Source organism: Pan paniscus, chromosome 15 (genome assembly GCF_029289425.2).
Source record: "Pan paniscus chromosome 15, NHGRI_mPanPan1-v2.0_pri, whole genome shotgun sequence".
Taxonomy (NCBI): Eukaryota; Metazoa; Chordata; class Mammalia; order Primates; family Hominidae; genus Pan; species Pan paniscus.
In genome coordinates, this window is record NC_073264.2 from 24,494,196 (window position 1) to 24,520,909 (window position 26,714).

Genomic DNA, 26,714 nt, shown 5'->3' on the forward strand with positions numbered 1-26,714 from the left:
GGAGCCAGGATGGCCGGGTGCGGTGGCTCACGCCTGTAATCCCAGTACTTTGGGAGGCCGAGGTGGGCAGATCACGAGGTCAGGAGACCGAGACCATCCTGGCTGACACAGTGAAACCCCGTCTCTATTGAAAATACAAAAAAATTAGCCGGGCGTGGTGGCAGGCGCCTGTAGTCCCAGCTATTCGGGAGGCTGAGGCAGGAGAATGGCATGAACCCGGAAGGCGGAGTTTGCAGTGAGCTGAGATCGCGCCACTGCACTCCAGCCTGGGAGACAGCGAGACTCTGTCTTAAAAAAAAAAAAAAAAAAAAAAGGAGCCCAGGTACCACTTTGAAGGCCCATGGTACAATTAAAGGAACCAAAGCCAAGGAAGAAGAGAAAAGAACAGAAGCTCAGAGACTGCAGGTCTGGCAAGGATCTCAGCTGAAATCTAGCAGATAATGGCTTCCCCTGCCCCTCCTCTCTTTCCTCTCCCTAGGTTTCTTACCTCATCTTGCTCGGCATAGTCAGCACAAAGGAATTTGGGATTGGACTGGGGCCATTTGACCCCGTGCAGAGCTGTGCGGGTGGCAACAGCTTCCTCTACTGTTGAGTACTGGTGGAGGAAGGGAGAAGATGGAGGGTCACAGTGTGTCTGCAACCCTTCCCACTTGCTGCAACACCCTTAAACCTGCCCACACTGGTCACAAAAGGAAATATATGCCATGACCTATAGAATCAGCTTCTTCCCCTCACCGTTACAAAGCAATGAGATTTGATCTTGTCAATCCAGAAGGCCTCTTCCACCAAGGTTCCTGTGCGCCCCAACAACTCCTTTAGCTGGCCTAAAGTGAAAGGACGGACCTGCCAATGAAAATAGACTTTCAGGGTCTAGAAGAAGGCAAGACCACCACCCAATCTTTAGATTTCCCGAGCTGCTGTCACAGGAGTATAGTTTCAAGGTTTGGGGGAGGGCAGAGAGTTTAGGAACCTTGCAGTAAGAATGTGAGAAGAGTGGTGGTGCTTCCCAGCACTAATTGAGACGTTGTATGTGAGGACTTCTGCAAGTCCTCAAAACAACCCTGCAGGGCAACAGCTTTTCCCCCTCATTTTTAGATGGGTAAATAGGTTAAGTAACTCACTCAAGATCAGTGAGTAACTTAATCTATTGGTAGACCAGTTCAACTATGAGTGGAACCTAGGAGGCATAAGCCTAAAGCTCAAACTTAACCACTAAGCAAGCTGGGATGGTGAGAAACAATGACTTACCAAATTGGAGATATGGACAATGTTGCTAATCTTGCCCCGGGGTGGGGAGGGCACCTGGGCAGTTCGGACTGGGTCATCGATGGTAATGGAAACTCCGGACTTCTGCTGGCTAATGGAACGTCGAGTTAAGGTATCTCCTAAAGTCACTATCAAGAAGACCACAAGAACAGCTTTTGGTAGGAAGCAATACTGGCTCTTTTCACCCTCAATGTAACTCTCACGGTTCCCTTTCTTTTATACCAAGCAGCCACTCCTTAATCTAAACGTGCAGAGCACCTATAATCTGCAAAGTACTGTGCTAGGCTAACCTCATCATCATGGAGATTCAAAGATTAAACAGAGTCAAATCTGGCCCTCAAGTAGCTTACTTAATATGTAGGAGAAAGATATGATATACGAAAAAATATAATCAAAGGCAGGAAACATTCAAAGCTTTCAGCGATCCAAATGAGGTGCTCTGAGAATTCAGGGAGCCGCATTACATTTCTCTCACAATATGTCACTCACCTTTCTTTACTTCATGCTCTGCAGGTGGGGGCAAGGCCACCTCTACTGACACCTGGGGAGGTACAGGAGGTTCTGCTTCAGGTTCCTTCTCTTCTTCCTCTTCTTCCCTCTGCCCATTCTCCTGGCCCTCTGCAGGTACTACCTATCAAGGTGTCAGAGAACACAGCAGGTCTGTTAAACACCAAACTGGCATATTCTTTTCAGCCTCTGGTTCCCTGGTGAGAGTAGCAGTCAACCTAGCATGTTCCTTCCGCTAGGGGTATTTCGTTATCAGCTCATTTCTACCAGATCCTGGGATTGTTAGTGCCTCAACTTTGCCTTGAGGAAAACTAAGGCAGGAGTTAGTAAATTTTTTCTGTAGAGCAAAGCAGTACTTCAGGTTTTGCAGGCCACATAGTTTGTTGCAACTACTCAACTCCGGTGATGTTGTAGTGAACAAACAGCCACAGACAAAAGTGAATGAACTCGTGTGGTTGTGTTCCAATCAAACTTTATTTGTAACAGGTAGCCAGCTGGATTTGGTAGTCTGACCCCTGAAAGTGTCAGTCAACCCAACCCTCTGCACAGACAGGGAAGTTCCCTCCAAAGACTTTATCTCAGCTCCTCAGCTAGCTGCTCTGCATCTACTACTCCCACCTTTCCCCTGACACTGGGGTGCAGAAGCCTTACCTGAGTGACTGTCCGGCATATTTTCAGCCCCTTGTCATGGGTCCCATCATCGCCATTACGCTCTGTCTCATCCTCAGAGATGCGAGAGTCATCAGCATGAAGATCCACAACAGCCTCCTGCCCCGCCAGGGGTTTGATGTCGGGGATGAGGCTCTGGGACACAGATACCCCCCACCCCGTTACACTGGGCCCATGTCTACTCCCACCTTAACAGGTCTCATCCTCCCTTCCCTGGCTCCTCCCACCTCACCTTTAGTGATTCAGTGGTGATACTGATGGAAGGTTTCTTCTGTGTGGTGGCTGTGCTGGCTCCCCAGCGTCGTTTCCGACCAGGCTGGCCCCCCTCTGTGTCACTGTTTCCAGCTGGCACCCCCTTGGTAGCTGCTGTCCCCAAGAAATAGACCCAACAGTTAGATGGTCTCAGGACCTCTGCTAGTTCAAACCATAATACCTACAGGTTACCTCTGGCTGGAGTTTTGGTAAAAGGTTAACTTAAAGAAATCATATTTGGAGGCTGAGTGTGGTGGCTCACGCCTGTAATCCCAGCACTTTGGGAGGCCGAGGCGGGTGGATCACGAGGTCAGGAGTTTGAGACTAGCCTGACCAACATGGTGAAACCCCATCTCTACTAAAAATACAAAAATTAGCCAGGCGTTGTGGTGCACGCCTGTAATCCCAGCTACTCAGGGTGCTGAGGCAGGAGAATTGCTTGAACCCGGGAGGCGGAGGCTGCAGTGAGCCAAGATCGTGCCACTGACTGCACTCCAGCCTGGTGACAGAGCGAGACTCCGTCTCAAAAAAAAAAAAAAGAAAAGAAATCATATTTGGGAACTGGGGAAACCATGGCTTCAGACTGAACACTGATCTAAAAGCAGTAAGGGAGGGGTAGCTAGTTTGATGAGCCGTTTAAACTTTTAATGGTAGACAGTAATATCTTAAGTAGTGTGGAAGAAAAACTGAGAAGGACATGTAAATGCAGAAGAAACAAGAACACTATGTGATACTAACATCTAGGCAGAACTAAGATCATGATGGGATCTGGTCTTCCTTTAATTTTCACACTACAGATTGATATTTAAGTTATAAACATCTATTATACTTTTGTAATCTAGAGTTCCTCATTGGGGAAAATGTTAAAATTGTTAGTTTGAGGTGTGGGGCACTTTCATTTCCTCAGGTGCTCTCTTAGAATAACGCATAAACAAGGTCAGGCACGATGGCTCACGCCTGTAATCCCAACACTTTGGGAGGCCAAGGCAGGCGGATCACAAGGTCAGGAGTTCAAGACCAGCCTGTCCAACATGGTGAAACCCCATCTCTACTAAAAATACAAAAATTAGCTGGGCATGGTGGCGCATGCCTCTAATTCCAGTTACTCAGGAGGCTGAGGAGGATTGCTTGAACTGGGACCCGGAGGCGGAGGTTGCAGTGAGCCAAAATCGCACCACTGCACTCCAGCCTAGGGTACTACAGAGGGAGACTCTGTCTCAAAAAAACAACAACAAAATACCCAGAATAATTCATAAACTGCTAAGCATCACATAGGAGTCCCTGAAACTCATTCCTTGTTGAGTATTCAGGTATCTGAAAGAATAAATGCCTCTAAGGCTAAATGGGACATGGTCTCAGACACCTCACACTGTATCTCATTAAAATGTGACTGGAGCAATATGATGGGGATTGTCTCAAGTTTTGAATTCCAAAATGAAACCCTACATAGGAAAGGATTCAGATTTGCTAGGCACAAGGGGTGGGGCAGGAGGGAGTGACCCAAGAATGCCACTGAGAATGAAATTCTGGTTCTCAATGAATGCTGGTTTTTATGGTATTCCTGACTTTTATCAGGGATTTGGGGCTAGACTTACAGACAACGGAGATCTTCCTCTTGAATGATTTGGGCAGCGAGCTCTGTATGAAGAAGAAAAAGGGGAAAAAAAAGAGAAAGAGAGACACCCCACAGAGAGGGGGGAAGGAGGTTAGATGGGGCAGTCTTAGCTTAGCCTCCAAAGACACAGATAGAGTGAGAGAGAGAGACAGAGAGAGACACAGAGACAGACAGAGACCAAAACAGAAGCGGCAAACGGCAAAAACGAAGCAGAATCAATGCAAGTTAGAGAAAAAAATAAAACTAAACATCAGAGCAGGGAAAAGTCATCTACTCCGTATCACACCTGTGTATTAGCTTAACCAGAAATAAGCTGGAAGAGGAGTTCAGTAGCCTCTCAGCCCCTTAAAGATGTTGGTCATGCCCCCTCTTTCACCGTCTGAGTCGAGAGGACACCAAGCCAAACAAACTGTGCCCCAAACTGGGTCCTCTAGTCCTCCCAGGTCCTTCCTTGCTAACTCGAGGAAACAAGGAAAACCAACTTTGGATGGCAACTTCAACAAGGTAACCCTCCTTTCTTCAATGGCCAGACTGATGCCCACTGACAATGGCTTTGAGATGCTTGGACAGCAGACTGTCATGTCAAGACTGCCCAGACCCCCACCACACTGTGGAAAAGGGCAGCACCAGACCCACTGGAGATGAGGCTCTTGAGCCAAGTGCTAGCAAAAAAAAACTCAAAGGTGTCTTTGATAAAGGAAGGTTTTTATGAAGGGCAGATTGTCCCCAAGGAGATCCTTAGACTTTCCAGCCACCGCAGGGAGCTCCAGCAGAGTCTTACTGTTTCCTCTCCAACCAGGGCTCAAGCCTTAGGGGCTCTGCCAAAGACCAGAAGACATCTTTGGGACAAGTCTCTACCCCAAACACTCAGTGGGTGAATGACGAAAGACAATGGGGGGGGGGGGGGAGAAAAAAAGTGAGAGAGAAAAAGGGAATAGAGTATTTTTAAGTGTAGGTGCTTATTTCTGGAAAAACTAAGACCACTCTACCACTCTTCTAAAGGGTAGGGCAGAAACCTCGTGATGAAATCCCTTTCCCATCCACCCCCACCCGCAGCCCCGTTTGTGTCGTCTAACCAAGTCTCCTTGGTCTCTGTTAAGGGCCAGCCTGACCCCTAGCTGGGCCGCTCTCGATGGGTAAGTTAGTGAGAAAAACAAAACAAAAAAAAAGGTCTTAATTAAAACAGGAAAAACATGAACCAAATAAATAAATAAAAGAAATCAGAAAAAATAAAGATATAGAAAAAAATAAAATAAAATATTAAAAAAAGAAGAAGAAAATAAAGAAGAAAATAAACTAGGAATATGACAAATGTTCCAGGTACCATCTCACACCTGGGATCTTCAGTTCAGCCAATCGCACCTCACTGTGTACTGTATCTAGTCAACCGCCGGTCCAATCAGAATGAGCCCTCCCTGCTAGGCGCTGTGCAATTGGTGGGGGGTTGGGTTGGCAAAAAAGGTGGGCGCACGGCGTGGTAGTCAGCACGGCACTGCCAGAGTCCTCCCAGGGGCGCAGGGGGGGCGGGAGGGAAACGTGTGGGGGGACGCTGCCCAGTTTCCATGATGTCAAGACAGTTCACTGGCGGTGGCCAGGCTCAGCGAGGGATAGAGGGGGGAAAGGGGCAGAGACATCAGTCCTGGCCCTGTAGGGACATCATCTTGCAGTCCCTGATGAGATGGCCTGTGAGTAGCAGGAATGATCCTTGCCTTTTATCGTGAGAGGCAGGCAGGACCCTATGTCCACCAGTGGCAAGCTGCAGCAATAACACCACCCAATACTTGGAATCCAGGTGATGACTCCAGAGTCCCTTTCTCCTCTGCCTGTAACTGGGGAGGGGGTCCTCTCACCGAGTGGGATCATGGAGCCTCTGATGAAGGTAGCCTGGGGGTAGGTGAATACCCCAGGACCTGGCAGACATTCAGCAGCAAGGTCAGAAAACTTCTCTTCGGAGAGTTGTGGCTGGCATCTCCTCAGGGACTCCAGCTGAGACAGTGGTTCCAGTCAGGTGGATGAAATGAGTCCCTGCCTCCAGGGATGGAGGAGAAGTTGGAGCAACCAACATGCTGCCCTTCACCATGGACAACAGGGACCAAAGGAAAGTCCATCTGATGAGCAAGTGGTGACACATGGGCTGGGCTGTCATCAGCATTAAATCCCCGGGGGCTCAGACCCTAGACTCCTCTGCACGGTTCCTAGTCGTCACAGCTTAAGTAGAGGGTCCCACTCAGTGTTTTACAGCATGGCACTGCGATCACAAACTTTAGGAGGTCTTGGTGCCCTAGATGGGGATCCCAACAGTCTGTAGCAAACAAGGCAACCCACAGTCCTCAAAAGGGCAAGGGCATGTGGGCAGGCGCCCCAGCACTGGCACAAGCTCTTCTTGGGGTGTCCCAAGTAGGGAGATGATGCAAGTCCACCCCTTTCCAAATGTTTTTTGCTTGCTCAATACAAGTCTCTCCAGAACAGTGTTCTTCTTGGCCCCCTGATGTAAGCAAGACAGGGAGGCAAAAGGGGGCCCATCACAGGAGCCCATATACATGCCCCCCTCTGGCCAAGACACCTGGATAGCAGACTTGGCTCTGATTGGGCAGCTCAGTAGCAGCGGGTGGGTCCAGAGGAAGAGGCGGCATCAGCGATTGGCCAGTTGGGCAGGGTTATATTTTACGGGCGGATTACCGTACATGAGGTACTTGGACAAAGTTTTACGGGGAAGAAGGACCTTGTAATAAATAATATTCTGCACATCAAATCACTTTCACCGGCCCCCACCCCCGCAACACACACCAGAAAAAGGCTACACACACAACAGTCCCTCCCACCTTGTTACCCCTCTCCTAAACCCAGCTCATTCTGTCTCAATTACTTTAAGAGCCAAGAAGACTTCGCTGGCTCTGATGGGGGAAGCCCCCTGAAGTGGGTGCAGGACACAAGATAACATATGCCAAAAAAGGAGGTAAAGGGGTCACAGGTAACTGAGAAGGGGCCTTCCGGATCACAAGTGCTGGCTTCTAAGTAGCTACATCTCTGCAGTCAGACCACTGGGGGGCAGAGGAGGAACAAAAATTTCTCAGCATGGCTGGTCTGGTGAGAACCACTAATGTCCACTAGATGGCGTTGGGCTCCATCAGGCTTTTAAAAAGGAGGGAAAGCTAAAGGAGTTACCACCAGGAGAAGCTTGGGAAGACAGCAGGAAAAGCTGAACATAAATCTTAGATAAAGGGCCATTATCAGACTTTCCCGTTAGTTACAAACGTCTAGAGTCTGGGCACTACTTCCCCAACAAGGAAAGGAAAATGAATGAGCCCTGTCCCCATCACAAGGGGTCTCCCTTGCTAAACCAGCGAATTCTCCCTTGGCCCTATTCTGATCCAAGTCCCTGCCTCATCCCTCCTTTAAGTTAACCCACCATGTAAGAGGGATCACTAGAGTGCTCTACTCTTTCCCCTAGGTCCATTCCTGCCCACCCGCCCCAATAGGTGGCTTGGATGTTTACCTCTTTCTTCTCCTCATCTTCAACACTGCCCTCCGGGCGGTCATCATTGCTGACTTGGTCTGCAATAGGCATGGGAGGTTCTGGAACATCATTTTCAGGTCTGTTTTCACTTGTGTCCATGGTCACTTCCTCCTTCTCCTCACTGACAGGAGGGGGGAGTGGTGGTGGGGGGGCGGGCAGAAAAGAACCAAGGGGAAGAGAGAGCAAGATGTTAGTTACTGGGTCAGGAAACCCTCCTGCCTCATCACTTGGGTGGGATTAGGAGGGCTGCTTTTCTGATCAAGGTTAGAGACCTTGTCCCAATGGGAAAAGTGGGAAATAGATTTTCCTTGGGGAAAGAGCGTGGATCACAGCAACCACATCTACCCATTGCCCAGATGAGTTAAAAGTTGTCTTTTGTGGGGTTAGGACTCCAACTATTCTCAGGTAATAACTCACCAGAGTACTCTTATATGAAAGGAGAAAAACCCTCCTCTGAAAATAGTCCCACAAAAGTGACTGTGATTTGCCCACAACCCTGTGGCCTCAGTCTCCCTGGCCAAAGGCACCTTTATATGGCAAAATTGCACGAGAAACGAAGGGAAGCCCGATTCCCTTAAAAAGACAAGAAAGAATGGCCACGGCTTTGGCAAAAAAGCCTGACCTGTGTTTAATCAACTGCTTAATAAGTAAAGGCCTGCTGATCCTCAGGATCTGGAGACACCAGAATGGAGAAAATGGTGGGGGGTGGGGGGTGCGGGGCGGGGGGTGGGAACTGCAGGGAAGCAGCAGGCCTGGTGAAGGTTCAAGCTTCAAGGACCCTCTCTCATTCAAAAGGAAAAATTAAAACTGCTGAATTGAGTATGAGAGCTCAGAGAAGATTAGGGCCACTTTTACCTGCTCAGAGGTGTAGAAACTGTTCCTACATTCGGCTTTCACCCAGTTTCTCCCACTCCCTCATTCCAACTTCCAAGAGATAAAGAGAGCAGGCCTCCTAGTCAGGACACACCCTCCCCCACACAGGCAGCTTCCCCCACGAACACCAAACCCACTCTCCCACTCTTAATCTCACAAGTTAGCTCCCATTTCAGGCAAAGAATCCCAGAGATTCACTTCAGATAAACTATCTTTCCACCTTTGATTTCTGTCTTCGCCCCAACTTCTATCTCAAATCTCACCCCCTCTACCACCCAAACACCAAGCAAAAAAAATCAAATCAAGATGATCAGAGGCCTAAGGCTCAGGAGAGGGGAAACCAAGCCTCCCAGGCCGATAACCACCACCAGAAAAGTCAGCATTCCCAACAGGCTGACTGACTGACACTCAGAGGTCAGAAGAACCTCCCTAGAGCAGTCAAGAAGGGATGCACTAGGGGGGTTAGGGGGAGGGGAAAATCGGAACTGTGCCCCCAGCTAAACAGGCCCCCACAGAAACACGAGATTTAGCTGCTTACATCTAGAGAAAAGGCTTATACAAAAAAAATATCTATTTCCCATACAGAAAGGGCATGTGGGGCCAATTAGAAACTGGGCAGGAAGGACAAAGGGGGAAAGCAGAATGACTGAAAACAAACCAAAACGAAAGACGGAATGAAAGCCATGAGGAAGAGAAGGAAGATGAAGGGAGCTAGAGCGGTGGGGAAAAGGCATACATGGAAATGTGAAGCTCTCACCCTTCTTTGCTTTCTGATAACATGATTTTTTTTCTCCCCCTGGAAGTGCTGTTTATCCCTTTCTGGAATGGAAGAAATAACAAAAACCAAACAAAAAAAATCCTAAAAAAAATAAAGAAAAAAAACCACACCTTCCTTGTTCCAAGATCCCACCACCTCCTCCCCAGCCACCCGATCCAGAGAGAGAAAATTGAGATGTAGCAACCGGGGATCCAAAAAATGGTAAATGGAAGGGGAGGTGGTGGTGGTGCGGGGAGGCTAAAACAGATCTGGCTTTTAAGAGATAAGCGTTAAGTCCTCACGGCAAACCCCGAGTTCGGCTGGATTGGTCTCTCTGGAGAAGGAGGAAGAGGGCCAGGCTGCTGGTAGTGGCTGGCTCTATTGTATTGGCGGAGCGGCAGCGATCAGCCGGAGACATGCAGGGGAGCCATCTTGCCACTTACCCAGCAGCCTGTGTGTGCGGATGGGGGAGGGCCTTGCTGCAGCAGGGGAGGGGAAAGAAAAGAGGGAGGGAGCTGAGTGAGCAAGGTTCTTATCCTTTGGCAGGCCACAGGGAACTGACTGCTGGCTCCAGAGGCCTGGCCTTCTTTTCTCAAGTTACAGCAGCTACAGAGGCTTAACCCCCCAGGGCTGGAGTGCTCCCTCCTGGTCTTCCCAGGGGGCAGGGGAGGGGGCTGGGTGGAGGACATGTAAAGTTACAGCTGCTTGATTGGAAGATTCTAGAAAATAGAGAGAATAGAAGGCAGGCAAACAGTAGAGGTGGGAGTGAAAAAGGATTAAATAAGAACGATAAAGCCAAAGTTGAAAAGTGATTAAAGAAGGATGGTAATGAAAGCTGGATAGAGGGTGGGGCATGAGCAATGTTTTATGTGCCTACCATCCTCTATCCAGTAATCTAGGCATGGAACACTGAAACCAGACCAACCAGTCAGATGCTGCAGGTAGGGAGGTGGGATGGGAATTGTCACTATCCAATCACTACAGTAACTGGCTGCTCACCCTGGCAATGACCACGTGTTACTACTCCAACATGTCCTTTTCCCAGGGATGGTGGAGGGAAGTGGATAGCAGGGAGAGTTCTTTTTTCAAATACCAGTAGAAGGGGGGCAGGGTTGGTGTCTCTGAAGAGATGACAGACAACTTTGTTTTATAGAGTCTTTAATAAGGTCACCCTGCCCCAGGGTCCACTCGGGCCAGAAAAAGAAAGGATAAACAGGGCAAGGGGACCTTGGGTAGCTGAAGCTTGAAGGCCACTTCTTGAAGCAAGGGCTCCAAGGTGAGGCTCTAAAGTAGATAAGACAGTGAAGTGAGAGTGCTGCTATATGGGGCGGGGGAGATCAGCTGGGCAGAAAGCGACTGGGAACTAAGCAGAAAATATTAATCATGGGAATCTTCACTAGACCAAAGTGGGAAACAGATGCTAATAATTCAAAAAGTGCTCAGTAGATACTCAAAATGCTTATTTGTTGACTGCAGAGATGTTCCTTTTGTGTCCTAGTGGCAGTAGAAGTTTACACTAAGATAAACTTCTGAGAACCAAAGCTCAGTGTCTCGTGTAACATTTGAGCTTTTAGCTAGGAATGAAATTTTCTCCCCGCTGCTTAAAATCTTACACTTACAATGCCAACTGCATGCTAAAGTGGCCATATTTATACATTACTTTAAATGTTTCCTTTCACATAGTGGTCCCTGTCTGCTCAGGGTTAAGAGTGAAGACTCTGGAGTCAGACTGGCTAGCCCCACTCTGTTAAAAGTTGTGTGATAGTAGGCAAGTTCCTGGTTCTGTATATCTGTCTTGTAATCTGCAAAGTGGGCATAGTGATAATACCTATTTCATGGAACAGTGTAGTTAAGTGTTAGCTCTTAAGAGTCTGGCTTGGAGGACACCCCAAGTGAAGGTACAGATACATGTAAAATACATGCACACTTAATAGGCCATTATCTCATCTGATGCCACCTCTGGGGGTCTGAGTTTCCTCAAAAGAGTAGACTGCTTGTTTTCTGAGGCAAAGCCATTCAGTGATTGGCATGACAGGTTTTCAGCAATGCCCTTATCACTCTGTATAATAACTGCTACTTTATCTGCCCCCCATCTCTACCCTGCATAATTCCTCAAGGGTAGGGATTGCATCTCTTGGCCCCTAGCCCAGGGCCTAACACAAAGTAATGTTCCCTATTTCTGAATTAGGGTATCATTGTGGGTACCAAGTGGACACTTACTAAATGCTTGCTAACCTAAAAGTTTTCTTATTGAAAAAAAAATTTTTTGGCTGGGCGTGGTGGCTCACGCCTGTAATCCCAGCACTTTAGGAGGCTGAGGTGGGCGGATCACCAGCCTGACCAACATGGAGAAACCCTGTCTGTACTAAAAACACAAAATTGGCTGGGCGTGGCGGCGCATGCCTGTAATCCCAGCTACTCGGGAGGCTGAGGCAGGAGAATCACTTGAACCCAGGATGCAGAGGTTGTGGTGAGCCGAGATCGTGCCATTGCACTCCAGCCTGGGCAACAAGAGCAAAACTCCATCTCAAAAAAAAGAAAAAAAATTTTTTAATAGAATCCCCACAAAGAATGTTACACCACAGAAAATGTTACCTTCAGCCATCCTCAAATAAAATGCTGTTTATCCACTGTCCTAAAATACTCTCAGCTGCTAATATGCCTCTGCAGAAGTGGCTGATTTTGAGAAATTTTGTTATTGAAAATTCCTTTTTTTTTTTTTTTTTGAGATGGAGTCTCACTCTGTTGCCCAGGCTGGAGTGCAGTGGCACAATCTCAGCTCACTGCAAGCTCCGCCTCCGGGGTTCACACCATTCTCCTGCCTCAGCCTCCCGAGCAGCTGGGACTACAGGCACCCTCCATTACACCCGGCTAATTTTTTGTATTTTTAGTAGAAACGGGGTTTCACTGTGTCAGCTAGGATGGTCTCGATCTTCTGACCTTGTGATCCGCACATCTCGGCCTCCCAAAGTGCTGGGATTACAGGCGTGAGCCATCATGCCCAGCCGAAATTTTTTTTTTTTTTTTTTTTGAGACGGAGTCTTGCTCTGTCGCCCAGGCTGGAGTGCAGTGGCGCGATCTCGGCTCACTGCAAGCTCCGCCTCCCGGGTTCACGCCATTCTCCTGCCTCAGCCTCCCGAGTAGCTGGGACTATAGGCGCCCGCTACCACGCCCGGCTAATTTTTTGTATTTTTAGTAGAGACGGGGTTTCACCGTGTTAGCCAGCATGGTCTCATCTCCTGACCTCGTGATCCGCCCGCCTCGGCCTCCCAAAGTGCTGGGATTACAGGCGTGAGCCACCGCGCCCGGCCTAAAATTTCTTTTTTTTAAGAATAAGAATCTTACCACGTTCTCCTTTACCCTCTTAAGACACAAGAGGCGTGTGTTTTCTATTTCCCCATGATCAATTCTGTGGGACCCAACAATTCCGAACATTTTATTTTCAGACAATAATGAGGGCCGGGCATGGTGGCTCACGCCTGTAATACCAACACTTTGGGAGGCTGAGACAGGAGGACTGCCTGAGGCCAGGAGTTTGAGACCAGCCTGGCCAACATGGTGAAACCCCATCTCTATTAAAAATAGAAAAATTAGCAGGGTGTGGCAGCCGCGTCTATAGTCCCAGCTACTCAGGAGGCTGAGGCATGATAATTGCTGGAACCCAGGAGGCGGAGGTTGCAGTGAGCAGAGATCGGGCCACTGCACTCCAGCCTGGGTGACAGAGTGAGACTCTGTCTCCAAAAAAGAAAAAAGATAAAGAGGAATCCTTGAAACTGTCCCCAAAATGGACTCTATCTACTTGCAGGACTAGTACCAAAACCGTGTTAACCATGTGTCAGAGCCCAACATAGCTTAACAGTCTGTGAAACTGCACAGAATAAGCAGTGGGGATATCTACCCATAAGTAAACAGTACACAAAGAAGCCCAGAAGAAAAGGGTACAACTATTTGGAGGCTAATAATATCACATTACAACTCATATGTGAATATGAGATTCAGAGAAGCTAATGGAAAAGGAAATTCCTATAGGCATATATGTTGAAATTTTAGTTATTATAGAAAATTCACGAGGAGCTGAAAAACTGACGTGAAAATTTAATAAGAAACAGTGGGACTCGATACCCTCAGAAGCATACTGGCCCCAAGATAACCTAGAACAGTAAGATTTTGGGGTATATGTCCTTAGATAATTTCTCAGTGGAGCAAACTCTATTGATGACAACAAATTCTGCTTTTTCATGCATCATTTGGGATATTGGCATTGTATGTCCCCTGGGGAATATCAATTACACCATCATATTGGCTTAAGGAACCATTACCTTCCTCCTACACAGGCAGAAGGACAAACATGCATTGTACCAAGAGCCTAAAACTGCTATTGCCTGCTAGGTCTGTGCATACAGGAAGGTTGTATCTAGAGAAATCCAGGTCTGAATTAACTACAGCTGAATGATACAGCTGCCCACACAAACAAATCCCCTCTTTTCTTTCTTCCCCTTTGTTTTTTGTTTTTTTTTTTAAGTAAAAAGAGAATACCATTATTTTCTGCTATATGGGGACATTTTTGTTATACCCATAGAAGGCAGAAGACCAGAGTTTTGAACAGCGCTCAACGGAAACAGGACTGAGGACCCACAAATTCCTGCTCCAAGCAATGAAAAAGACACCTTACCTCATAAATTTAGAATTCCTCAGGCACAATCAGAATCAGAATGGATTTAACCAAACACAGCAAAAAGTCAGTCAATCTCTTCCAAATGGTGACAGGTCCTTGAAGTCTAATTTTTTTTTTTTTTAACACTTTACTGCTCTGTTTTTTTAAGTCATATGACTTCTTGTTGAGACAGACAGAAAAACCAAGGTTAGACCATAAATGGTCTTTTCCATTTTTTTTTTTTTGAGACGGAGTTTCGCTCTTGTTGCCCAGGCTGGAGTGCAATGGCGTGATCTCAGCTCACCGCAACTTCCGCCTCCCGGGTTCAGGCGATTCTCCTGTCTCAGCCTCCTGAGTAGCTGGGATTACAGGTGCACACCATGCCCGGCTAATTTTGTATTTTTAGTAGAGACGGGGTTTCACCATGTTGGTAAGGCTGGTCTCGAATTCCTGACCTCAGGTGATCCACCTGCCTTGGCCTCCCAAAGTGCTGCAATTACAGGCATGAGTCACCACGCCTGGCCTTGCCATAAATGGTCTTTTCCATTTAGCATTGTTGATTACGCTTTCAAAATTGGCCAGAGCTCTAGAGGGCTGCCAGACTGCACACTTAACACTCTGGAGGGGTGAGAGACCAGGAAGGGTGTTGTTAATCAGTTGTGGTAGGGCCTCCAGAAATGTATGCAACCTTCTCAAAGATTTATTTACCAGATCCAATGCCTATGGGTTTAGGCTTCTGGGCATGCTGTTTTGTTAGAATGTTGAACAAACCATGTGACAGGCAGGTAGAAGGAAAGCAGGTACGAGTGATGTGTGTGAACTGCTCCTCAGTGAAGACTGCATTTCCCTTCTATACACTACTCCACTGAAGCGGGCCTAGGCAACAATGGACAATCTAAGTATTTGCCCAAGATGCCACTTGCCTATCATCTTATTAGAATCAATGTGACTAAATTATCTCAGTCATAAAATGAAGATCAAAACCACCTTTACCTGGAGTGGGGGGACAGGAAACTCTATGACTCCAAGCTTCATGTGCCCTGGACTTGCATGGGAATGTCCAGAAAAAAAGCTGCTTCAAAACAAAATAAAATGCCTTTCTGTTGCTAGGATCTCATAAACCCACAGAATTTTAAGGCTAGCAAAGAGCTTTTCAGAAAATCACTTTCTTCCCAAGGTGCATCGGAAGCAGTTCCTCAGGCCCGATTAGTAGCAGGCTGTCAATACCCACTTCAAAACTGCCATTTCACAAAGGACATGCTTTTGTAAAATGGAATGCAAAATGTACCTCCATGGAATTGGGAGGAGGGGGGCAGGTATTATGTCTGGTTGAGGGATATGGAAGAGAAAATGTCACCCCATTTCCTCATCGATGATGTAGCTGGGAAATCCTGAATACCTTCCAGAATCCGCTGAGTTTTCACTTTATGGTCCTAGAAGAAAAACCCTTTTCCAAAGGATAGCGTACCCATTCCAGAAGGGAAAAACAAAAAAATTTCAAAGGAAGTAGAGTGAACTTTTGGCTGCCAAACAAAAAATGTTAACAGCCACAAGATGGCAGCAGAGGTAAGACTGTCAGAATGGACAAGGATTATACCCCTCAGCAAGGGTATACCCCCAGGTAAAAGCTATATAGTAAGGTCTATAAAACTATCATTAAAGTCACAGGCAAATGAGATAAATCATGTCACCTGCCCACTACCCTCCAAAAGTCAGAGTTAAAGTACAGTTTGAAGCTCTCAGAAGAGTATAAATTATTAGACAATTACATATAGGGGAAATCATACTGGTAGCATTAGTGTTAATATGGCATAAAAACAAGTATAGAATAACTTTAGGCTAACAGTCTACACAGGACATTCTACAAAGCAGTTCAGGGTTCCTGATGTCTAAAAGCTACGCAATCTTATTCCCATAAGGCTTCATTTTTTCATTTCCCAGGAGACTTTGAAGCCAGGAATTCTGGCTCATTGGCTTCTTAATTTATAATACCTATCTCAGAAGAATGAATGACATACCTATTTAATTCTAATTTAACCTGATATGAGTATTTCTCTAGGACTTAATATAAAGATTTTAAAAACTCACATTAATTGTATAAATTTTAAGTTCAATCAAATGGTCTTAAGGGCCCAGGAACAAACTTCTGACTTGAAAAGAACTTCATAATTTGCTGTACTATATGCTGTAAGAACTAGGATATCCTAGCAGAACTAGGATAGCTTAATGACAGGTAGTAACTAGGGAACTAGGGAAAATGCACAAACTAAAAAATAGCACCCAGCTGTGCCTTTATTAAGACCCTCAATATCCTTTATTAAACTGGGTTCCTAGGTAAACATGAGTTAAAGATTAAGATGCCCTGAGTCAATTCCCTTACATGGTTTTGAGTGTGGAAGCAGAAGCTTCTATTGCCTAAATCTTAAAGGAGTTGACTATTTTGGCTGGATGATCCCAGGTGAGTTTTCCTTGTGCCCTGACGACCACTTTTCAGGTTACCTTAAAGGTGGCAGCTCCCAACATAGTAACTGAAGTCTAGCCTTTGTCCAGATAAAGCTCTGCCTTTATGTTTTAAAAGGAAACTAGGACTGCTTAGTCAAAGAACCCTAGGGAGCGAAGAACTATCGCACACTCATAGTTCCTTGTTATACCCCGGTCGAGATATATCACTTACACAGTGTGATGAATTCTTTCTGATTCTGGCAGATGAGAGGTCTGAGTCTCTGAGGTTTGGGGCTGTGTGGCAGCTGGTGGCTCTGCCTCTTCAGCTTCACACTTCTTTGGGCTCCCCTGTCAGGAGACAGCAAAAACGAACAGAGCAAAACATTTAGATCTGCTTGGTTCCTTTTCTTCTACCTGGAGCCTGAAAAAGGCAGGGCAGGACATACACAGTACCAGCTCCACACACGGCCCTCTGTATCTGTTATTTCATTTTAGAATAAGGAAAGGAACATGGCTTAAAAATAGGTACTTCAAGAATATTTATGCCAGTAATCATTTTATCAGAATTTAAAATTTTTTTCCTTTTCCTCGGTGATCCTTGTTCTGACAGAATTCTTTTTTGAGAGAACTGAGAAAAGGCTGACTTCCTTTTGGCAGATACAAGGAGGAGTTATGAGGAAGAATTGACCCTGGGGGCCCTGGAGATAACCCTGCTGCTCAGCCTCATGTAGAACTTCTATGAACCAGGGAGCTGGAAATGAGTTAAGCAGGATTAACAGGTACCCACTACATTTCTACTGAACCTTGTCTAGACTTAACTTTTAAGTTTTATAGCAAAGACAAGAGGGAAGATCTTGCTTAATCCTCCATCTCTGTATAGGGAGGGGTCACAATAGCCTACCCGCTCAGGCTGTAACCTCTGGGTCACATGCTTTTCAGCTGATTCAGGCTGACTCAGACGCCTTGCTTGGACAGAGGATGAGGAGGTGGAAGTCCTCTCCTTTGGCTCACAGACCTGCAGTTGTGGCACTGGTGGAGTTGCAACCTCCTGACCAGAAGAGGGATCTTTGGTTTCAGTATAGCTGGTGCTGCTGTCCCTGGAGACTCCAGGGCTCAGAGACTAAAACAAAATGAAACACATAACAAGGAAAATTATTGTATATGGTATATATTCAGTAGATTGCTGAGTTTTCCAGTTTCCATGGACCAAATTTTATACTCTGGACCTTTTTGTCTGTGTTTACTCCCATTTTGTCTGTGTTTATTCCCATTTAGTGGTCTCCTTGACCACTTATTTAACAAATTATTAAGTTTTAACTAGATGCTAGATCCTGGGACACACACGTAAAAGGGCATGCCCACATCCTCAAGAAGTTTCCATCTAGTGGAGGAGATGAGTACATAAATTCAACATTCTATCAAGGGACTCAAAATGAAAAAGAACCCCATTTCGGGAATCAGTTAATTGAAAATTCGATTCTGAAATGAGGAGAAAGTAATCAGTGAAGGAGAGTAAAGGAGGCTTTTCCTATTCCTTTCAGAAATCATGACAGGCTCTCCAGGGGCTGAAATGAAAACCACTGGAATATGACAGAACATTAATACACCCGGGATTCTCTCATACTCACTTTTCTGCTGTTGCTTGATGCTGAACGAGAACGTGAACGTGAACGTGACCTTGATCTGGACTCTGATGTTGATCTGGAGCCCATCTTGGGTCTACCACGAGGGTTGGCATGAGTACGTGCCTGGGCTACATCTCTCTGCTTGGATCTGAGCGGTGAATGAGACCGAGAACCTGAACTGTCAGGAGAGCGAGATCTTGATCTAGAACTGGAGGAGGAAGATGAGGAGGACCGGCTAGAGGATGAATCAGCTGACTGTTTCAATCTGTGGCTTGGGAGAAGGGTATGAGAAGCTCTTCTGCCTTCCTTCTGTTCCAAAGATGGCTGTTTCAGACATTCTTCAGTGATTCCTTTGGCCAGTGCTAATTCCTCAATTTTTAGAGGGAGGGGCTGAGCAGATCTGTCTGACTCAGGTTCAAGATCCTTCTGGGCTGAGTAGTCAGCCAGTGTGCTTTTCTGAACCAGAGGCAGGACACTCTCCTCTGGCACTTTCTCTGCTGGAGATTCTGCTTTGGTGTCTGAAGGACTTGACAAAGGAGACAGGCCTCCTACCAACTGGACAGTATGCTGAGATACTAATAGCTCCCTGGTGTCAGTATCTGTATTAGGAGGAGATAACTGAATGAGGACAGGGGGGGCTGGGCCTTCCATGGGCTCTATTTCTTCTTCGCTATGGAGCTGTGGATGAGGTGGTGAAGATGCTTCCTTTGTTAGTAAAGGTGGAGGAGTCTCCTCCTCGCTGGCAGTTTGCTCTGGCAGCGCTACAAGTGAGGTCTTCTTTCGATCTTCAGTCAGTCGAGGAGGGGAAGGAGACTTCGATTTTTCCTTTAAGCCTTGTGAAGATTTTATTTCTCTTTCTTCCTCCTCAAGGGGAGATGTTGTTTTCATTTCCTTCTCCTGCTGCTGTCTGGCCAGATGACTTTTTCTAGCCTCTTCCTGGGATCTTGTAAATCTCCCTCCTCTCTCTAACACCTCCTGTTCCTGGGATCTTGTTTTGGGTCTCTCATCCATCATCTCCTCTGGTTTTACTCTAGGCATCTCTTCCCCTTCTTCCTTAAACTCTTTCAGGATTGGTGCCTCCCTAGATTTTTGTCCCTCATCATCATCTTCCTCTTCTTCATCATCTTCTTCCTCCTCCTCCTCCTCCTCCTCCTCTGTTTTCAAATTTCGATCTGCTCTGACCCTTAGGTTTCTGGAAGGTGTTTCTTGATCCTCTTCCTCCTCAGCAGGTTGGCTGCCCTCAGACAGTTTAGCTGCTCTTGCCTGAAAGAACAGATACACAATGGCTCCAAATGTATTTGCTCACAGTCAACAGAGGAGAGAAAGTATCTAATGAAGACACCCCTAGGAAGGAGAAATTCAATGATATATACTTTCAGCAACAGAAACAGGAGTGACAGGAGACAATCATGACTAACGTGGCCCTTAGGGGAATCAAAACAAAGTGACCAAAAGAAATACCATAATGAAGCTACTTCTATGTAGTTTAAATTTTAGCTTCAAGCACCCCTTTTTTTTTTTTTTCCAGTAAAATATTAGCAGAACATCTAGAAAGTAAAAGGATGGATAGGGGGCTGAAGGGAACTAACCTACTATCAATTAATACGATTATCTTTTTATCATTTTGGTATATTTCTTTTTGTTCTTTCCTCTAATCATTTCCTTTGTACAGTCATAATTACACTACACATAACACTTTTGTATTCTGCCCACTTAGTGTTATATCATATAACTTTAAAGCTTTGATTGAATGGTTAATTATGTCATATCTTGTCTAATAATGTGCTTTAAGAATACAGAGCAGCCTGCTAATTTTCAAATTTAAACTTTTAAAAAATATTCACTTAGAAATCTAAAAGGCAGAGCAGATCTAAATAAAAAGACAAAACGAACAACAAAAAGATGACAAAGAGGAGAAGGAAGATAACCACAAAGAAATCTAGAGGACAGGCAGTGGCTCATGCCTGTAATCCCAACCCTTTGGGAGGTTGAGGTGGAAGGATTGCTTAAGCCTAGGAGGTCGAGGCTGTAGTAAGCTGTGATTGTGCCACTGCACTCCAGCCTAGGCGACAGAGCCAGACTCTGTCCCAAAAAAGAAAAACAAAACCCCTAAATGTAGAGACATACGAACTCAAAAAAAGTCTGAAGAAGAGAAGATATCCAAAGCATTACTGAAGAGGTAATGCTTTAGGAGGTATCTGAGTTACCTGTCTGACCCTAGATGATCGTCTTTCTCCTTTCCTTGGTTTCTCATCATCAGAGTCACCTTTCTCTTCAGAAATTGAGGAGCTTTTTCCTATTGAATGAAAAAGAATCAAGTCAGATTCATGAAGTGAAGACTCATTCATGGCTTTTTAAAAATCAGGCTTTCTAATATCCAACCAATTATAGCATATGAGCCTATCAAGACATATCTGTATCGGTTTCTTTGACTTCTACACTAAAGAAAAGACTACAAAAAGCCCTAACTAGGTCAGGGTCTTATTGGTAATTCTTGGTGTGCACGTCTAGAATATTTTCAACACCTCGAAGCCAATTCACATATTATAAATAACTCAAATAAATGCAAAATAATTTCCAGGGGCTTCAAAACTGTCTAGCAGGGATGTACAAATACGAAGTATACTTATTTCTACAAAGTGTTCTTACTCTGAATAAAGTTTAAGACTTCATTATGTTCTGTATCCATTTTTTTGGATTGCCTATTACTACTACTTTCTAATTTCAACCAAAATATTATGATGAAATATATGAATTTGCACAATAACAAACTCAAGAAATAAATACTTAGAGGAATGTTTTTCAGCGCCCTAAAGTTCCTGAAATTACTTCAAGCCAACTGGATGGGGTTTCAGAATTGGGTCCTGTCTATTAGGTTTTATGTATTAGAGCTCAAGATTTTTTTTTTTTTTCTGAGATGGAGTCTCACTCTGTCACCCAGGCTGGATGCAGTGGTGTAATCTCGCCTCACTGCGACCTCTGCCCCCTGGCTTCAAACCAGTCTCACGCCTCAGCCTCCTGAGTAGCTGGGATTACGGGTGCCCACCACCATGCCTGGCTAATTTTTGTATTTTTAGTAGATATGGGGTTTCACCCTGTTGGACAGGCTGGTCTCAAACTCCTGACCTCAAGTGATCTGCCCGCCTTGGCCTCCCAAAGTGCTGGGATTACAGGCATGAGCTCACATGTTTTTCTTTTTTTTTTCGAGACAGAGTTTTGCTCTTGTTGCCCAGGATGGAGTGCAATGGCATGATCTAGGCTCACCACAACCTCCGCCTCCCAGGTTCAAGCGATTCTCCTGCTTCAGCCTACCGGGCAGCTGGGACTGCAGGCGCACGCCACCATACCTGGCTAATTTCGGTATTTTTTACAGAGATGGGGTTTCATCATGTTGCCTAGGCTGGTTCGAACTCCTGGGCTCAAGCAATCCACCCGCCTTGGCCTCCCAAAGTGCTGGAATTACAGGCGTGAGTCACCGCACCCGGACTAGGTGAGGTTTTTTTTTTTTAAGGAAAAAAAAAGTTCTATTAAAAAGCTTGGAAACCACCAATCTAGGTTATCCTGCACAATAAATCCATGTAAAACTGAAAGTTTCACTCAAATTCCATGAAGGAAGGTAACTGGGTAAATCACTTAAGTAATTTGGGTCTCAATATCTTTCTTTTTAGACAGTGTTTTACTCTGTCACCCAGGCTGGAGTGCAGTGGCATGATCATGGCTCACTGCAGCCTCAGCCTCCAGGGCTCAAGTAATCCTCCCACCCCGGTCCTCCCAAAGTGCTGAGATTAAGGTATAAACCACTGTGCCCGAGTCTCAAATGTCATGATTGAGAAAAAGGAGGGGCTGCACTAGATGATTTCCAAATTTCCCACCAGAATTAAGATCAACTAGGCGGCCGGGCACGGTGGCTCACGCCTGTAATCCTAGCACTTTGAGAGGTCGAGGCAGGCGGATCACGACGTCAGGAGATCGAGACCATCCTGGCTAACATGGTGAAACCCCGTCTCTACTAAAAATACAAAAAATTAGCCAGGCGTGGCGGTGGGTGCCTGTAGTCCCAGCTACTCGGGAGGCTGAGGCAGAATGGCGTGAACCTGGGAGGCGGAGCTTGCAGTGAGTCGAGATCGCGCCACTGCACTCCAGCCTGGGCGACAGAGCGAGACTCCGTCTCAAAAAAACAAAAAAGATCAACTATGTACAGTACCAATACTAACATCAATGAGAACCAGTTTAGAAAATAGCAGGAAGATAATTATATTCCAGATACTTAATCAGCTAGATTGGACTCAATGTTAATACAGTACAAGTACAAAAGGTTCTGTACACAAAACCATGTTGTATAGTAATAGCGCAAATAAAGCAGATGGTATGCAGCTCTAACCCAAGATCTCCTCTCTTATTTTTTTTTTTTTCTGAGAGAGAGTCTTGCTCGTCGCCCAGGCTGGAGTGCAATGGCACGATTTCGGTTCACTGCAACCTCCGCCTCCTGGGTTCAAGTGATTCTCCTGCCTCAGCCTCCTGAGTAACTGGGATTACAGGCGCCCGCCACCACGCCTGGCTAACTTTTGTATTTTTAGTAGAGACGGGGTTTTGCCACGTTGGCCAGGCTGGTCTCGAACTCCTGACCTCGTCATCCTCCCCCTCCTTGGCCTCCCAAAGTGCTGGGATTACAGGTGTAAGCCACCATGTCCGGCCTTCTCTCTTATTTCTATATCCTTACAATCTAAAATGAACTAGGCGAATGCTTCTGTAATAATAATTAAAAAATCAAAATGAGGCTGGGCACGGTGGCTCACGCCTGTAATCTCAGCACTTTGAGAGGCTGAGGCGGGCAGATCACGAGGTCGGGAGTTTGAGATTAGCCTGGCCAATAAGGTAAAACCTCATCTCTACTAAAAATACAAAAAAATTTTTAGCTGGGCGTGCTGGCACACGCCTGCAGTCCCAGCTACTCAGGGGGCTGAGGCAGAAGAATCGCATGAACCTGGGAGGCAGAGGTTGCAGTGAGCCGAGATGGCGCTATTGCACTCCAGCCTGGGCGACGGAGCGAGACTCCATCTCAAAAAAGAAAAAAAAAAAAAAAACCCAAAATGAAACTAATGAAATCAATTAGAAGACTACACATATTTTGTAAAACTTTACTTCATGATCATTTGATTAAAAGGACCTCTGAGTATATACCATTTCGTATCTGGGTAAGTGAAGAAAGATTTGTGTTATGGTTGTTCATACAGGATATATGATTAGAATATATAGTGAAAGGCCAGACTCTTTAGCAAACATTTGAAGATATCTGTAAGACAGTAGTGCAGTGAAATGAAATACTCATTTCATAATTCAGTGATCTGAAATAGGCTAAGTTATAAAATAAGTAAAACCAAAATAAAAAGTTTTCATAAATGTTAGGCAAAGTTCCTTCCCAAGTATCAGTGAAAGAAGCTGATTTATCTCACACACACCAAAAAAAAAAGGCAAGTGCAAGGTTGGTCAGAGATAAATGTGTTAAAGTCAACGCTGGGCGCAGTGGCTCACGCCTGTAATCCCAGCACTTTGGGAGGCCGAGGTGGGCGATCACGAGGTCAGGAGATCAAGACCATGGTGAAACCCCGTCTCTACTAAAAATACAAAAAAAAAAATTAGTCGGGTGTGGTGGTGGGTGCCTGCAGTCCCAGCTACTTGGGACACTGAGGCAGGAGAATGGCGTGAACCTGGAAGGCAGAGCTTGCAGTGAGCAGAGATCGCGCCACTGCACTCCAGCCTGGGCGACAGAGCGAGACTCCATCTCAAACAACAACAACAACAACAACAACAACAACAACAAGAAAGTCAAATAACTGAGTTGCAATTTTAAAATTAGTATGTACAAGCAAAACAGCCTCTTTACCTACCTACTGTGAATTATATGCTATTTATTGAATTATAATGTTATTTTTGATACTGTAAAACTGCAGTGATAGGATTTCTGGATGATTACTCCTCTGGAAGAACTTGTAGTAAGTCATCAAAGAGATCTGGAGAAATGAACAGGGCTGTTCAGAAAGTTCTGGTCATCACTGTTTTGCAATAAAAGCAGAAACTGGAGGCGCCTCAGACATGAAACAAGAAATTAGTCAGCAATGCAAAATATAAAGAGATGAGGAATCTCTAATTCCTTGGAAAGAGCTGATGTGATGCAGACAAACTTCTGAAAAAGGTGATATCTTCTATTATAAGAACATGGCCACAATGAATGTCTTAGGCCAGATGTTAGTAACACGTGTAGACAGTGAGCGCTTTAGCTAAATAAGGGTGGAGCTGATACTGATAACAGGCTAATAAATACATTTCAGGATTCGAAAAACAAGTCAGGGTAAATATTAGATTTCCGAGAGTCCAAAGCCAGAAGGCTTCACAGAAAGGAAAAGGCAGTTGCTAGACAATGCAGGATATATTAAAGTGCAGAATGTTTAAGGGTTATAGAGGAAATAGTTTTTCATCCTAGAAAACAAATTCCTGGGCAGGATTTGTGGGACCAAAGTAAGGAAGCCAGAGATCGAAGAAAAGCCTGTGGCTAAAAGGTAACCTTAGGTGTGAATAAGAAGCAGGAATGAAGAGAATACAGACCTGGAAACAATGCCAAACCTAAATCTGACTCATGTTAGACCTGTAAGTAAGTTACCTAGCATTTCTCTAGAATTTCCGCATCCAGGTTTTAATATGGAGAAAACGGAATGAGGGGCATACTCTATAAGCCAAAGGCTGGCTAAAATCACCTTTGTTAAAGAATCAATATTCTGAATATCCATTTTAAAATGTATTTTCTTAGTTTGAGCTCTTTTTGAAAAAATTAAGGACGGTAAGAATTTCTGTACACACAGTCATGATATAGAAGGAAATTCAGACAATTTATGACTATGGTAGGTGGATAATGAGTCCTAACACCTTAGAAATATCTGAAGAAAGTGATGGAGACATAAGAGGGAAAGTCAGACAGGATTTTATAAACCAATTATTTCTTTGAGACATGGTTTCACTCTGTTGTCTGCCACCTTGACTGCTAGGGCCCAAGCAATCTTCCCACCTCAGCCTCCCGAGTAGCTGGGACTACAGGCATGTGCCATCACAGTCAGCTAATGTTTTCTATTTTTTTGTACAGATAGGACTCACTATGTTGCTCAGGCCAATCTCCTGGGAGATCCTCCCACCTCAGCCTCCCATAGTGCTAGGATTACAGGTGTGAGACACCACACCTGGACAAACCAATTCTTCCTTCCTATTTGGGATTTTGCCAATAGCATATAAACAGGAGGATGCTGGAATATAAACCAAAGATCTTGATAAATTATAACACTGAACAACTCTTCCTTCAGTTAGTCATTCATAAAATGAATTGGTCAACAGAACCACTCAGGGACTTTTTAAAAAATGTAGAGCCCCAGGACTCCCATTCCTTGAGATTCTTTGGGTAGGGGCCAGGAATCCATATTCTTAAACATAGTAATATTAAAACAAATAAAAAATCTCCCTCAGGTGCCAGTAGCGTTTAGAAAAATGTTAGTAGGAAACTTAATCAAAATTTGTTATTCAAGAGACAACCGCAAAACATTCAAAGCCAACAAATAAGCTGCCATTGCAATGGCATACTGGCATATGGCAGACTGAGATTCTATACCTGGAAGAATCTGATTTCTGGACAAACACTAGGGTTAATGCTGATTCAACTAAGCACTGATAGAATTCCAAATGGCCACTCCATTCAGGACCTTAACTAAATTTTGTACAACATCTATAATGGGATTCTTATCTAAGCCAAGATCAGAGGTAGAAAAGTTTATGGCATAAAGGACACTGAAGAGCATTTACGGCAATTATGAGCAGTACTCTACAATTTACCACATTCATATTTTCCAATTTATTTTTCACCTTTTTTTTTTTTTTAAAGTCTGGGGTTTTTTTTTTCCTCCATCAATCATTAGCCATGGGCAGGGTCTTACTGATGACATAAAGCACTGAAAAGATTGGCTACCCTTACTCTAAATCTTTGCTTTTGAAATCTATTTCAGAAATCATTTCTCATTTTCATTTCGAATTATATTAAGAACTGACAGCCTCTCTTTTTAAAGAGAGGTCCTTATCAAATCATGGTCCTATTAAGAATTTTCAATGGTTCCCCCATTACCTATAGAACTAAAAAAAAAACCCTCATACTTACTGGCCTGGCATTTAAAGCCCTCTGTGTATCACCCTCATCTACCTTTTAAATTGTTTTGCTGACTATTCTTGAATGTGAAATACTCTACTCTGGCTAGATTAGTCTACTACCTCTCCTTTAAAAATACCATTTTCATTCCTATCTCTCTGACTTTGTTCCTTCCTAAAAATATCTTCTTGTATCCTCTCTGCCAAACCATTTCTAAGGCTCAGCTCAAATCCTGTATCTCCTTATGAGGCTTTCTCTAATCACTGTAGTCCTCAGAGCTCTTCCACTCTTTTGGTTCCCTATTGCTGTATCATTGTCACATACTATCTTCTATTGTTCGATTTATGTGTAATTGTTC

The 26,714-nt window shown here is 45.0% G+C and overlaps 1 protein-coding gene across 15 annotated transcripts in view; it reads right to left on the reverse strand.

Moving 5' to 3' along the window:
* ACIN1 (apoptotic chromatin condensation inducer 1) overlaps positions 1-26,714 on the reverse strand; it is a 37,064-nt gene that overhangs the window by 3,128 nt on the left and 7,222 nt on the right. For 5 of the 15 annotated variants that reach the window (XM_003808099.4, XM_003808098.4, XM_055097338.2 and 2 more), the window contains 12 exons: positions 20,385-20,473; positions 18,181-19,440; positions 17,454-17,672; positions 16,785-16,900; positions 7,806-7,947; positions 4,290-4,332; positions 2,675-2,808; positions 2,425-2,577; positions 1,756-1,897; positions 1,249-1,394; positions 736-843; positions 488-595 (listed from right to left, as the gene is read on the reverse strand). In XM_003808099.4, the coding sequence (XP_003808147.2) occupies positions 488-595; positions 736-843; positions 1,249-1,394; positions 1,756-1,897; positions 2,425-2,577; positions 2,675-2,808; positions 4,290-4,332; positions 7,806-7,947; positions 16,785-16,900; positions 17,454-17,672; positions 18,181-19,440; positions 20,385-20,473 (2,660 nt within the window). Of the gene's footprint in view, positions 1-487; positions 596-735; positions 844-1,248; positions 1,395-1,755; positions 1,898-2,424; positions 2,578-2,674; positions 2,809-4,289; positions 4,333-7,805; positions 7,948-9,456; positions 9,519-9,758; positions 9,928-16,784; positions 16,901-17,453; positions 17,673-18,180; positions 19,441-20,384; positions 20,474-26,714 lie in introns of those variants that run through there. The other 10 variants (XM_055097336.1, XM_055097333.1, XM_055097340.2 and 7 more) reach the window with 6 other exon arrangements.